Raw genomic sequence first — 15,014 nt, 5'->3', positions numbered from 1 at the left:
AAGAAGTTATGACACAAGAAGAGTTAAGAAAAAGCTTCCAGGAGTGAAAGTCTTCTCGTTGTCTAATTTGCCTTGAAATTTCCAGAAAAATTCATCCATGATATAAAAGTCACAAGCAAAATTTGAGATACACCAGTATATTTTTGGCAAAGCTATATGGTGATGTAGGGGAGGAAAAAATGTGACTTATCTTCAGTTTTAACTAGCATTTCTCCATAATTGTGTATGAAACCTCCAACTGTTATTTAAGAAAGCAGAAAGCATAAGAGGCCTATATTGCCTGTCACAGCACACCAATTGTTAAATCATTCATTGCAGAGCACACAAATTTTAAATCTTAAAATCTTTAATTATTTTCTATATAACCCTACTATTGTTCTCTCACAGGACCAGAAGATACATGGTCACAAAAGTCATGAGGCCCCTTTAACAGTGACTTCCACTTGATGAACTGCCATTGAGAGAAACGCTTTTTTAGAATTGCAAGTTAACACAAAAGTATGCACAACCGGAATTATAAAAACTGCTCAGCACAGATCTAACCCAACACCTGCACACTGTTTTATCTTACTAGAGTGGTATTTTATGCTTTGTGAATGTTTAAACATCTTACTGAACAGATCAACTTACCTTTCAGACACCTGTAGCTATTTTCTTCCCTGAAAACATTAATAACTAAACAAAACTCAATACCAGATCTTTCCTGTTTATATATAGTGGATCAAATGAAAATCCTCTATTTATGAACCCATAAGCCTTTATATGAGAATGATCATGTGACTATTTCCTTAAATAAAGCTCTTAATGTTATGTAACACACTGATCAGTTGTACCTCTAATTTCTGTAAGCTTGTTAAATCCAGTTAACAACTGCTTTTGTGACAGAGAAATAGTGCCTATTCTTCACACTGTACTGGCAACCATTAAATTAGTCATCTCCATAATTCCTTAGGAAGCAAGCAGGTGACATCGGATAGGAAGCCGTAACTTCTTGCACATCTAACTATATTCAATTTTGACCTTGTTCACAAGACACAGTACCAGACTGTTACCTCTTATGTTCATTTATCATGACATCCAAAAGATACATGCTATTTAATGTTAATACAGAAAGAAAAAAACCACAGCTGAACATTATGGCCCCATTTCTGCAAAGCACATAAGCACACGAAAAGTCTGTATCTTGCTCTTGGAGTAAATTTTAAACCCAAGCAAGTTATATTAAAATTAATGCATAAAATTTGCTGGGTTCTACTGTCTAAATACAGTGATGCAAAGAAGTATTTCAACTGAGTTTATGAATCCATATTTAATTACTGGCACACAAAAGTTCAGTAAAAAATACTGACGCAATTAAGCGATTATTGTGCAAGGTGATTATCTGCTTGTTTTTGACAGTTAACCTTCTAACTATGCACTTGGACAACAGAGTAGCGGTCAAAACATATTTTTGTTTCTCCTCTGAAGAACCAACATAGCATTAAGTCCAGATAGTCTAGGCCTGCATCTTCAGCTACCCCACTTCACAACAGATGGCAAAATAACCCTATTCATTGAAAACATACTCCAGCCAACTCTCAAAACCAGCCTTTGGGATCCAAGTCTGTAGAATATTATGGGAATGCTAATTTTAAAAGGTAAATATAATGACCTTATGGTAACTGCCAATCAAAGTACAGTAGCTGCCTATCCAGGAAAGCAATGTTACAGTTCGTTTCTGTAGACCCAAAAGTAGATCGAGACAAGACATTTTGTATTTTCACATCTAAAGGAAAAATTCTGCAGTTGCAAGTTAAAAACGATCTACTGCTCAAGATTAAGTTGTCCAGAGCCCCCAAGAATCAACAGATTATTTCAATCTTTCCTTAGTTACTGTCCTTGAATTAAACAGCAAACAAAGTGAAGGAAAATTACAAACCAATTTTATTCCTAAATCTAACCGCACATTATGAACTAAAGATGTTTTAAAAATGGCTGATAGAAAACAAGAATTAATTCACACACAATTCAAGTAAAGGAAAATGTGTTTCATATTCAGAAAGAGAAATACTACTTCAAAGCTAACTTATTTACCAAAATATAAGTCACTAGTTTTTATCTAAACATGTCTACAAGTTTTACCAGTAGCTTCTCAGTGACCCAGATACATATTCCCCTCCCCCCCCCTTCTCCTCAACAGTCTCGCTGAGGATTTTCCAATACTCTATTTTTAATCTTTTATGTAGTACAAAAGGGCTTTCTGAGACAAGATTTCAACATATTTTGTGCTAGGTAAGATATCCCAACCTTTCCCTACTCACTCTCAATACATTCTGTAGGTTAGAACAGACATTCTTTAGGGTACCTTAAAGCTCCCCAGAGAATTGGGAGCAGTTAAGCTTTTTCAATAAAAGGGCCTTGTAAGGTGGTGTAGTCACCCCTTACGTCAGGGTGTGATACTAGAAGGATCCTCACTGCCGGTGCCGCCTCCTGGCTGTCTGCCTCTCACGAGGTCTTCCATGGCTCAGCCCCCTGGCAAAGTCACAAAGTCCAAACCCCCTTCTGAGGGAACAAAAGGGTCCAAACAAAGAGCCATAACAAATCCAAAATAATAATTCTTCTTTGGCCCCTCTTGGGCCAAACTAATTACTACTTCTCCAGCAGGATTCCCCACACTGTCTGCCTTCCTCAGGGATTCTGGCAATTTGCTTCAGGGGTCTCCTTCCTGTCCTTTTCTTCCATGGGAGCCTAACCTACTTCTTGTGGGTTTCTGCTCTTCATTGTAGGCTTTGACTCAGGGCTTCCCTTATTGGAGTCTACTCTGCTTCCTGTGGATTTCTTCTACCAGATCTCTTTCCTTCTTACCCCCTTTCCAGGAGCCAGTTTCCACCTGTAGGACTCTGGTCTGAAGGCCTACAACTCCGTCACTGTCTCTCTTCCCTAGGGACCCTTATTTTCTTGGGGCTGCAGAGACCTACTCTACCTCCTGTGGGCTCCTTCCAGCATGCTGCAGAGCTTCTCTAGAGAGCTTCTTTTTCCTCTCCCCCTTCCTTCTAAGCATCTTCTCCTTTATAATGGTCTAGTAGCCTCTTTCTAGCTCAGCTGCTCCATGACCTCAAGGGGCAACACCTGGAGGACCTGATTGCTCCCAAGTGTAGCCCACAGTGACATCCTGGGCTAATTAGGCCCTGGCTCTCCTAATGGGCCATTCGCCCCAGGACAGGACTGTTCTGTGAAAGTCAAGCAGTAGCCTATTGATTAAACTTTGGCACAATGGCTACAGCAGCTATGCAAGCAAAGTGAGATTTAGAACTGGTGTAACTCGGAGCATGGGCTAATGGTGTACAGTGGCCCATGACCAACTACCAACAAACTACTGAAGAAGAGACCACTTCATACATTCAATCTCACAATATTTCATCAAATCTAGACTTGACATGTAGATTAACACCTGAAACCAGATTCCACCTCAGACTAAAATATGCAAGGTTCTTAAAACTACAGTATGGAACAGTTTTTCTAAATAGCTGCAAGAGCTGTGGTATCAATCACCAAAGCAGTGGAGTCCCACAAGATATGTCAAATTTGGTTGAAATTTACATTTAACAAACCAGGAGCACAGGTCATTTTTAATTGCATGGGTTTTTTTCCCCACAAAATGCAAAAGTAGAAAAATCATGTTTTTAAAACATAGAGGTTTGATTTTCTAAAATGGTTAGTGAAGCAATGCAATAACCAAACCTGCTTGATATCTTTGACATAGTCTGAAAGCATCTAATGCGCAGCAGTCACTCAGTAATGGAGGACTGTGACTCTATCAGATACCTGATAAGGTATCTGTTTTAAACATGCATTTTTCCTAAGGCCCTGATCCAGAGCCCAAACTAAGTCAATGGTAAGCTTCCTTCCTATTGACTTCAACTGGCCATAAGTCCCTCCATATCCATTGATCAAGGGAAAAAGTCACATTAACCCAACTAGCGTACGTCACAATCCCTGGACTTTCAGGCATACTATGGAGCAGTTCATCAAGAGCACCTGTGTAACCAAAACTGAATATAAACACTGACACACACACACAACCCTTGTTCTGGATCTTTTCTGAACTCATAGAACAAAGTTTTCTGCAGCTTTTGGAACAGGAAGACATGCTAACTTCCATTACTTCAGCTTGTGCAAGTTTTTTGAACCACTAGATTTAAATCAAACTGTTCAAAGAAACCTAAACACACTACTGGAATTCTAACTTATGTGCATAGCAGTTAAAAATAAAAAAGCTCAACAACCAAAATTATGTAGAATTTTGATGTTCTGTTTAAAAATGTTATGTACATATTGACTTGGGAACACAAGTTTTATCAGGGAGACTTTTCAGGGGATTTATTACATCTCATATTAAAAAGAAGCTGTGAAAGTACTTCACTTTTAAGTTGTGCTGAGATTTAAGAAAGAAAAATAATTTTTAAACTAGACTTTTTTTTGCTCATACTATTTCAAAATGGGAACAGCAGCACCAATTATGGTTAAGATTGCATCCATTCTAAGCCTGTTTGGCCACTTACAGTTTAATAAAAACAGTTCTACCATTTTCTGTTATCTCTCTGAGTACCAGGAAAGTGTGGGGGGAGGGGGAGAGGAGGGAGGATTTCTCAGGTATAAAAAAAATTCTTGCAGTCTTTTATTGAACAGGTCCAGAGCCAAAGCAGCTGGCAGTAGAGCTGAATTCTGATAGACAAAACCCCTGTTGAGAAGAAATGGCTCAAACTGATCTAATGAAAACTGGTTTTGACTTCATCAAATGATGAGTGTTATAAGAAGCAGGGGCCGGGGGGGAAGGCTGGAGATAATTTCATGCTAACAAATTGAACGTAACTCTTTAATAACACGTTCTTAAAGTATGCAACTAAGAGAGGCTGGTATTACCACATGCCAAACTTAGCTAAGTACTGAAAAAATTTAGTGAAGGTGTACAGGGAGAGAGACAGTTTACTAAAAACACTGCTTCTATCGGTATATATTTTGTAATGTGAGCAAGGAATGAGGCAAGGCTCCAGTCACATCTTGTGAGGCGACAGCATTTAAGGCAATTTTGTTGGTTTTTCTTAAGATTGAGAGACAAAAACACAACGTTATAGTCTTTACATTTAAAACCTGTATCTGATAAACTGTAGATCCGGAGACCCATCCCAGGGGGCTGGATGTCATATAACCAGGAAAAGGAGAGTTTAATACAGTGAAATCAGAAAGACCATTTGGTAAGGCTTTTATTTTTTCAGAAGTGTTAGGTTTTGCCTGAGAAGAGTGGTTGCCAAGGATGTGCAAGGTCTGGAAAAAAGCCATTGTTTGTGTAAATGGAGTTGTACTTAACCACACCCATCCCCAGCTGTATACCTTGGACCTGGTCAGGCAGTAATCACTATATGTGAACAAATAGTGGAATGAAAACAGCATAATCTGTTGTACCTTTTACACGGTAGGGTAAGTGTTTGTGCTTTCAATTTAAGAAGTCTGCCATGCAACCTCACAGTCTAATAGAAATATTCCTGAAGTGACTAGTCTAACTTTCTTGGGGAATACCATGTAGAAACATTGGGATACCCTCAGACTGTTGAACCCTAATTATTTTGGCCGAAGTACAGTATATTCACATTGGGCAAACCACAAACCTTCAATGAAGAATTAGTTTTCTTGTTTACAGTTTATAGAAGCAAAGAACAGAAAGTCACTGCTGTCCCCTTCCAGTAAAGGAGGGACAACTGCCACCATGAAGTAGCAATGTAAATACACCAAGGACTTTTGGATTGACAGCACTTGAACTCACTCTACCCAGTGGCATCCGATCAGATGCAAAGACCCAGTCATGCATGTCTGACCCTACGTAAACCAAACAAAAAGAGCTGATTCTACTAAAGTAAAGTAAACAGCACGGTGTTTTCATCCTGTGTCAAATTTCACATTTATTTCATGTTGTGCAAGTTATTTTTCTTTTGTAATCCTAAAGATCAAACTGTGATGCAGCTAGGCTTTACAAACCTTCCAGATTTTCCCTGTTGTGTAATCACCCAGGGCAGCACAGTAAGGCACTGAGGGGGATGTTCCTAGAACACACACGTATATTCCAAAAATCCAATCCTCTTAAAAAATCCACAACCAATGTACACATACGTCCTGAAATGCATCTGTTCCTGGTAATATAATATTATCGTTAAAAGTCAGAGTTCTCACCCTGTTCTCAACAAGGGCTATGAGGACTGGATACAATCCAAATTTGCTCCTTTCCCATGCCTTTACTTAAAACATTATGCCCACACATTCAACTAAGGTTTTCCTTAAGCTTAGCTTTTTTTTCTCCAGGACTTCCTCTGTCCCATTCCCTGGTTTCCTTTGCCTTAATGGGACATTCCAACTTATGATATCCTGATTGGAACAAAAGACGCACCCTGGAAAAATTCTTTTTCATACACATGCAAGAGTCATACCTGACAACTTAAGAGACGAGCCCTGTATGCTGCACCCTAGAATCTTCCACCTTATTACATATGGGTTGTAGTGCTCTAGTTAAATTTGTATGAAGTCTTGAGAGCAGAGCAAGTGCCATGTCTGAATTTATAATCAAAACATTACTAGTTGAGAGAGTGAGTGTGATACTCCATGCTTACTAAAAAAGGTAAAGTAAAAAATTAATAGTTTACATCTCTTGCATAAGGTGCACATGCTGTCCTAGGTCAACAAGAACCTTAAATAAAATGAGAAGGATGAGCTTAAGCGTCACATTTAAGAGATTTTAAAATGGGCATTTTTTATTTCAAAATTTCTGAATGAAGAGATGAGAAAGTATGACCAGACAGACAATTTATAAACCAAAGTTTTTCCGCATATACACAAACTATTGCAGCGGTATGACACAACTAAGTTTGAAACATCCAGCTTGCTTAAGTAATTATCTCACTCCCACGACAAATTCAGATTCTGCAGAAATCACATTTTCATTAACAAAGCTGTAACCCTTATGACTGTGAAAAAAACCTTCCAAAAAGTGAACTGTATGTAGTTTCCATTCTGCAAAGCTTTTCTGATTGCTGTTCAACAGCAATCTAAAAGTTTATTAAGCTGTTACAGCATATCAGGAAGCATGCTGTAGCTATATGTACCTTGTTTTGACATGAGTAAAAAATTTTCCAATTTACAAAAACTAGGTTTGTTTATACTTTACCATACAGTAAATTGTTGTTTTGAAGAACTACACTAGCTTAAAATAGACAACTCCATTATGACTTAGTGCTAGCAGATCCTCAAACTGTGTTTAAAACCTTTCATTACATGATATACATGAGAAAGGCCAAGGGTCTTAATCTTCCAGTGAGATATTGCAGACTGTTGAGGTATTTTAGTCAAATTTGAGAGAACAAACTGCAAAAAACATTTCCTCAAGTCACAAACAGTAAAGGTAAGAAATAACAGACTTGATGAAGCAACTACATAGTTTAGTCAAACATTTGAAAGTCAGTGATGCAACAATATTTGCAAGCTCAATGAAAATTTAGTTGCATAAGCTATTATTATAGATATACAAAAGCAAAGGTTTTCCTCCCACATTCAACTGCAACCAGTCCACAGAAAAAGGCAAAACTACAAAATTTAAATGTAGCCTAAGACAATACAGACAAGTGTCATAGTGTAAGTGTAAAGCATTTTTGGCAAATTAAATATAATTCAACAATACATTTTCCTTATTGTTGGCGCACAAGTGTGTCCCTAAAAACCTTTTCATTAGAGCCTTCTACTTTTGGACAGTCCTATTTACTCCTCTCTCCTAGTAAAGGAGCACTTGATGAAATAAAAAAGTGATATCACCTCACAAGTGAGTTATTAATCCTCTGGTCTCAGAGTTGTCAAAAGTCAATTACAAGACAGCTTTCAATTTTGCTGAAGAGAGGTATCATCCCACAAAAGGGTATTCTTTACAATTTGTTTCAGAATGGTTAACTATTGCCCAATATGAGAGATGCCATTTGCTCACCATTTTGAAGTTGCTATGCCATAAAGTAAAATGCAATGTATGCGTGTGTGTGTGTGTATATATGTATGTTTATACACCTACTAACAGCATTTTATTAGAATTATAATGAAAAATTGGTCTGGTGGTTAAAATTCTGGACTGGGGGTCAGAATATATGGTTCTAACCTCAGCTTTATTCTAGACTTCTTGTGGGAAGACACTTCTTTGTAACTCAGCTCCTCATCTGTAAATGGGCATCATGAATATTTCCCTAACTCACAGGGCTGAGAATGATTAGTTAATATTTATGAACCGCTCAGATACAACGGTGATGGGAGATAGATATCTATGTACTTTTAATCATTAGTGAGTGAACAGATTAATACAACACACTGAATTAGCTAAAGTGTTCATTGTTTTAATACTGCCATCTTCTGCTCTGTGATGGAACTACATGCTGTTTTTATTCAAAACTTAAAATCTATTGTAATGTTTTATAATTTAATTACCTAAACAGAAAATGTTCATGACTTGGGCATACGCATTCTGACACGTTTGCTCTTCAGATGGTACACTGTTCATATAGTTTTAATTATCCGTAGATAAAAGTACAGATAAAAACAGTGTCAAATAGTTTACAAAATTCTGTGTTTAACTGTTCCCTGCTGAGCCTAAAACCCAAATACAACTGCATTTTTGTTAGTGCATGAGAAGCACAGCAAAACCAGCAAGTCTAATTTTGTTGTCCAAAGTGAATAAACTGTAAAAAGGACACAAATTAGATGACCATTACTCAAAACTAAAAATATGAATAACCTAAGCATATTAACAAGTGGAGAACTTTTGTAAATCTCAGATTGAAAGGGTAAATTTTAGACCACTTCTAAACAAAGTGTTTGACTATTTCTCATCTACTTTTACTCCCTTTTCTGCCACCTCCATTTTACCGTGTTCTCTGAATTTTTTCTTCTTTTTATGAGACTAGTAGTAAACACTTATGGGGTACAGTCAGTGATAGCAATCCGATCAAATAAAAACTAGATTAAAATCCCAAATTTATCAGTACCTGCAAAGTTATTAATTATTAGTCTTTGCTGGCTAAAAAGCTGATATTATTTAACCTTCCTAAAAAGAAAATGAAGATAATAAAAAGACGTGATCTGAGTGTAGTTAAAAGTCAAACCAGAATTCCATAAAAATTTTAAAGTTTTAACTCCATCTGTGTCAGAATGAGGGGATTATCAGTGTACCAGACAAAACCAACGTATGTGGTGTTTGAGAACTAACTTAACTGGACAAATAAAATGGCAAGAATGAAAGCATTTTCTGATCAGAGTTGTTTCTGGAAATAAAAGTATAAAAGTATTAAAACAAAAACAAACAAAAAAAAAACGATACAACTGGGTCCAGGGACCTGACTGGAAGAATTCCAGAATCCATGACTGGGCTGGGTATACCATTCAAACTTGAAGGAGACACAAGAAAGCCCTTCAGGCAACAGGGTGAATTCCAGGCTGGTTACTACATGGAAACTGGCCTTTGAATTCCTGACACTTGACCCTTGCCTTCCTGATCTGTACCTGGTTCCCGTTCCCATTCCCCTGGTTCTTGCCTTCCTGTCTTGCTCCTGATCCCTGGTCTCTGACTTTGACCCTTGGCTTGACTCTCAACTCCAACCAGTATGTCTGACCTTCCAAGTCCTGGTTGTGACACTTAAAGTTTGTCCAATAGATAGAAGGTCCATTACTCCAAAAGGTCCATAAAAATCTATGTGGTTTCTATGTCACCTATTTTCATATTATGTTTTTTAGAAAAAAACATACTGAAGTACAGAATATTATGGTTTAAAATAATGGAATTTAATCTTACTAATTGCAGTTCCTTACGTAATAAAAGTCTACTTATGTTCCTCCTTGCAGAGGAGATTAAGAGTTAAAATGTTACTGTAGAATAAAATATCCTGTACTATATATCACTCTTAAATAACCGCACTGATAAATTAGTTATGAGGTACTTTACAAATCTAAATATTAGCATTGAACAGTTTTATAAGTCTTAGTATTAGAGTTTTCATTACATTAAAAATGGAATCAACAGCAGGAGTTTGCATCTATTTATGTTCTCAGTTTTTCTATATAGGTCAAAATCTATCTAAATCTTCTTCCCTGCCACCAGATGGAAACCAAGTATGTGAACTTTTAAAGCAGTAAATCTATTATAGGACAACAAAAACAACAACAACAAAACAAAGAGAACCCTTTGCAATCACCACTAGACAAGCCAGAGTGACCCAATGAGGGTCCTGCATTAGGTTAAATTTGACAGAAGTATGTCATGAAGACTTAAACTTCTCTCCATATTATCCTATACCAGTCCAGATCTCCTAAATCAATTTAATGTTTTAGACTGAGTTTAGTGCCTTACAGGCTCCTAAAACAGCTTTCTGCCAAAGACTGTCTCAACAATAGCATCCCATCCATAATGTTTTGCAATAATGTGCATTTAAGCCAGAACAGCTGCCTTGCACCTCTTTAAGAAGGGTAACTCTGCTCTCTACTTATGGCAAAGTTAAGCACTCTCTGAACAGCCTTTGAAGGAATTTTAAATTTATTTTTTTCACCACTAAATAAAATGGTCATTCACACCCCTTTCCTCCTCAATGAGCACAAAGTGCTTTTCTGAATTTCTGATGCTACATGTTGCAGCTAGTCACTAAAATAGACATCTTAGTTCATACCAGCTGGCCGGAGGATGCATATCACTGTGTTCTTGTTCTATTGAACTAAATACTTCATTCTAAAATTCAACTACAAGAGTTAACTTTACCACTCTCTTTTTCAGATGGTCGATGTACAATTTTCCCAATGAATGACCACTGCCCACAAAAGTTCCCTACTTGTATAGGCTGGCATCCATTGTTACTGGCAACTTCTTGAAGGAGATTCTAGTTTGTGGTGATATCCTCAGGAACTCAATTCTTAGATTGCATTTTTCAATACACCAATTGTTGAAGAGGCCCAATATACCTAGAAAAATCAATATCCAAGGTCTGCAGCAACACCACATGGGATTCCAGAAGAAATTGCACAAGCTGCAGAGCCAGGCTCAGAGTGTGTACACAGGTAAGCAAACTCTGGATTAAAACGTGCTTTTTTCTTCATCAGTCATGATACTTCAGAAGATGGCACACTCACAATAATATGTAGCTGGCCAGTCAAGATAAGCCTTGAAAAGTTTATGAAACTGACTCTCCGGAGTATCATAACCTGTATAAAGATTTAGGATTTAAGGTTAAACCAAATTGTAAGGCCTGGTATTAGCATTCTTGTCCCAGATTGGGGAAGCAACAGAAATGGTAGAAGAGTAAGGATCTGCAGATAAGCATCCTGAAGGTACATGAAACAGATACACTTTCCTATTTTGACCATATGAATCAGACTTGGGATTCATGCAAAAGTTTGGTGCTCAGAGAGCAATTTACAATTCAATTCCTGGATGAAAGCCTGCCTGCCTTTTGAATATACTAAGAAAATGGCTTGCCCTTTCCAGATCCTGTGGGACTGGGATGATTGCTGAGGTTTGCAAGAGCTGATTCAAAGCATCTAATTGGCTTGGCTCTAAAACTGCTGCTGTAGTCAGGTAGCCTTGCTGTCTGTATTCTTGCTGGTGGAGAAAAACCTAGAAGTCTAAGATGATACACCCTTTATATAAAACAGTGAGATCAAACCTCAAAAGCTCCAGTGTTCTGACTCTACATGCTGGAAAGGAGGAACTAGACTCAAGTACTTGAATTGATCTAGAACAGTGTTTTCAATCTTTTTCATTTGTGGACCTCTAAAAATAATTACAAATGGAGATGTGGACCCCTTTGGAAATCTTAGACATAGTCTGCGGATCCCCAGGGATCCACGGACCACAGGTTAAAAACCACTGGTGTAGAAAGACATCTCCCTGCAGCAACATGGGAATCAAAGTAAACACAGCTAGGAAAACACACGCACACTTGAACAAACCTACCTTTAGTATCCAGTTGGATAAGAGTAAAAAAAGCACATATTACTGGTGAGGAGTAAGTTAAATTCTACAATGTTTTCAGTTTAACAACAAGGACATTTGTTTTTTTTTAAAAAGTTAATGATTTTAACCTGATATCTCTGAAAATCATGCTGATCTTAATGAGCTGGAACAGAACATCAGCACTATCTAAATCAAAATGATTCATTTCTTTCAGACTTGGCTGCTGGCTAATCATTTAAGTCTTAAATGATCCTGTAACTTTTTTTTTTTTTTTTTTTAAATAGAACACAGGCTTTTGTTAATCCAACAAACAGGAATCATTTTTAGACTGTAAGCTCCTTGGGGCAAGCAGTCTTTTTGCTCTGTATTTGTATGGTACCTAGCAAAACGAGTCCTGGTCCATGATTAGGGATCCAAGGGGCTATGGTAATAAAAACAAAATAACGTGAAGAAGTTAATTTCAAGCACTTTTATCCTTTTTCAAAGAAATCCTTAAAAACACAAAAAAAAGTGTACTAAACATCATAACTTCTTCAAAAGTTTTCGCTGTGGGCCATAACTTTCAAAGCTTTCCCTGAGCTAAGAAAGTGAATAATCTAAAAAGCTTGAGTTAAAGCCATTGAGGTATTTGTGTATAGGAGGAAAGAGTAGGTCATAAAACAAAGAGAAAATTCCTGCGTACCCTAGAAATACTTTTGGATGAAACTCCACGCATGGATATTGCTATAGCTAAACAGGATACAGCATGAGGAATTAATATTGCCTTATTATATATGGGAGAATCAATCCCTTAAAGGATTGTAACTAAACCCAAACATTGTATTAATTCTTGAGCCATTATCCAAGTTCTAATCATTTTTCTCCTTCAGAGCCATCCTTTCAGGGTGGTAAACAAATCACCACCAGAGTATAGAAAGTTTGCAGCTAAAAGCAAATTTAAAAAGAAAAATAAAGCTTTTTTACCTTTTACTCTCTGCAATGGCTTTCTCCAAGTGTGTGAAGATATCTTGAAATAAAATACAACTGGAACGACTATTGATATCATACCCATAGCCTCTCTTCCAGTACTGCTTTAGGTCATTCAGGTATTCCAGTACCTAGAAGATTTTAAAATGTGTAACAAAAATGCAACATTTATTCTTCTAGATAAAGACACTTATAGAAATAGCATGGCACTGACAGCTTTTTTATGAAAATGGGCATGTTTGATCAGTCTACTTAAAAAAATATATGCCTACTTTTGCATTGAGTTAAAACACTAACAAAAAAGGCCACTCATCTCTGATCTTCCAGCATAAGTTTACAACTCCTCCTAATGTCATATTTGTTTCAGCTTTTTATTGTGTGAAAACATGAAGCAGAAGAGTAATGCAATTTTCTAAATGTACATGGCTTTCATCACCTTGTTTTTATGTATTATGCATCATTAATGATCAACTTAAAGAGCCTAGTGCCAAGACTGACTTGGTGAAGTGAGCCCAACCAGACAATACGAAACATGCAGTGCCTGCCCAGCTTCCTCAACAGACTATGGGGCATCTGCACAGGACACCTAAACCCAGTGAACAACCACAAGACCCCACACCCCTCACTTGTCTCCCTCTGCACCAGCTTCCTGAGGCAGAGTTCTGAAGACCCTAGCATTCTTCAAAGCCAGAGCAAAACATCATTATAAATGAACACTTCCATTCTTTTGATGTAGAGACTGCAATATTCCATCAACCTGCTTGAATCACCAATTGATTTGATGGCCAGATAGTTTACTATACCTGCTGTCATGCTGCTAACCTGGCCTGCCCATCCGCATCATGCCTCTGGGCCTTTCCTCTGGCCTTTCCCCCCCATTTATATGCCAGGTCCCACCATTTCCAGATCCCTGCTGCATGCTCATACATCATCTCTCCTCTCTCATAGATAGCCATTCAAAGTAAGATACTAGTTCGGAAACAAACATACTTTTGAAAAAGACCACTTGACCAAAACCATCACCAACCTAATAAGGAGGCCTTTAAACTAGGTTTAAAGGGAGTGAATGACAAAAGCCCAGAGGTAAGTATAAAAAAGAAGCGACCTTAAGAAAGGTTTAGAAGTTTGGAGGGACATGCAAAATTACTATAGGATGACAGGAGGAACAAGAGGGAAATCAGAGGGGGAATCTGCTTAACATCTTAGATGTCTACACACAAATGCAAGGAGTATGGGGAATAAACAGAAAGAACTAGAAGTATCAGGACATAAGCTAAATTATGACAACTGGCATCACAGACTTGGTGGGATAAGTCTCATGACTGGAACACAGGTATACAAGGTTACAGCTGGTTAAGCATGTGGTGTTGCATTATACATCAATACATACACTTATTCTGAGGATCAGAAGGAGATGAGTAGCAGACCAGTTGTGAGTCTCATGGTAAAGATAAAAGGGGTAAAAGAAATAGGACACATGATAGGGATCTACTACAAACCACCAAATCAGGAAACGGGGTTAGATGAGGCATTTCTAGAATAAATAAATATCCAAAACACAAGACCTGGTAGTAATGGGGGACTCAGAAACTACCCAGAAATCCATTATTCCAGAAAGTGGAGGAAGTAACCAGGGGGGCAGCCATGTTACACTTGATTCTGACCAACAGAGAGGAATTGGTAGCGAATCTGAAGGTGGAAAACAATTTGGGTCAAAGTCATCAGAAAAAGATAGAAGATTTCATGATTCTAAGGAAAGGAAGTAGTGGGAGCGGCAGAATAAGGAAAATAAGGACTTCAAAAAAAAGCAGACAAACGAACTCAGAACTGGTAGGTAAGGTCCTATGGGAAGCAAATCTAAGGAAAAAAGATCAGGAGAGTTGCCAATGTCTCAAAGAGACCATACTAAACTGAAAGCTATCCCGATATGAAAGAAAAATATTAAGAGGCCAATATGGCTCCAACGGGAAAAATCAAAAAGGAATCCTTCAAAAAGTGGAAATGTACAAATTGCTAAGGAGTACAAAAGAACAGCACAAACTATAGGAACAAA

The 15,014-nt window shown here is 37.6% G+C and overlaps 1 protein-coding gene across 2 annotated transcripts in view; it reads right to left on the bottom strand.

Annotated features, from left to right (window-relative positions):
• Positions 1 to 15,014, bottom strand: part of MINPP1 (multiple inositol-polyphosphate phosphatase 1) — a 45,272-nt gene that overhangs the window by 17,620 nt on the left and 12,638 nt on the right. For both annotated transcript variants that reach the window (XM_067552778.1, XM_067552776.1), the window contains one exon: positions 12,959 to 13,092. In XM_067552778.1, coding sequence (XP_067408879.1) covers positions 12,959 to 13,092 — 134 coding nt within the window. The remainder of the gene's footprint in view (positions 1 to 12,958; positions 13,093 to 15,014) is intronic.

The sequence above is a fragment of the Emydura macquarii genome, unplaced genomic scaffold (genome assembly GCF_026122565.2).
Source record: "Emydura macquarii macquarii isolate MOO-44397 ecotype Brisbane River unplaced genomic scaffold, CSIRO-AGI_Emac_v2 contig_1390, whole genome shotgun sequence".
NCBI classification, from domain to species: Eukaryota; Metazoa; Chordata; order Testudines; family Chelidae; genus Emydura; species Emydura macquarii.
The sequence above is the reverse complement of the archived record's forward strand: the minus strand, read 5'-3'. Positions and strand labels throughout refer to the sequence as shown.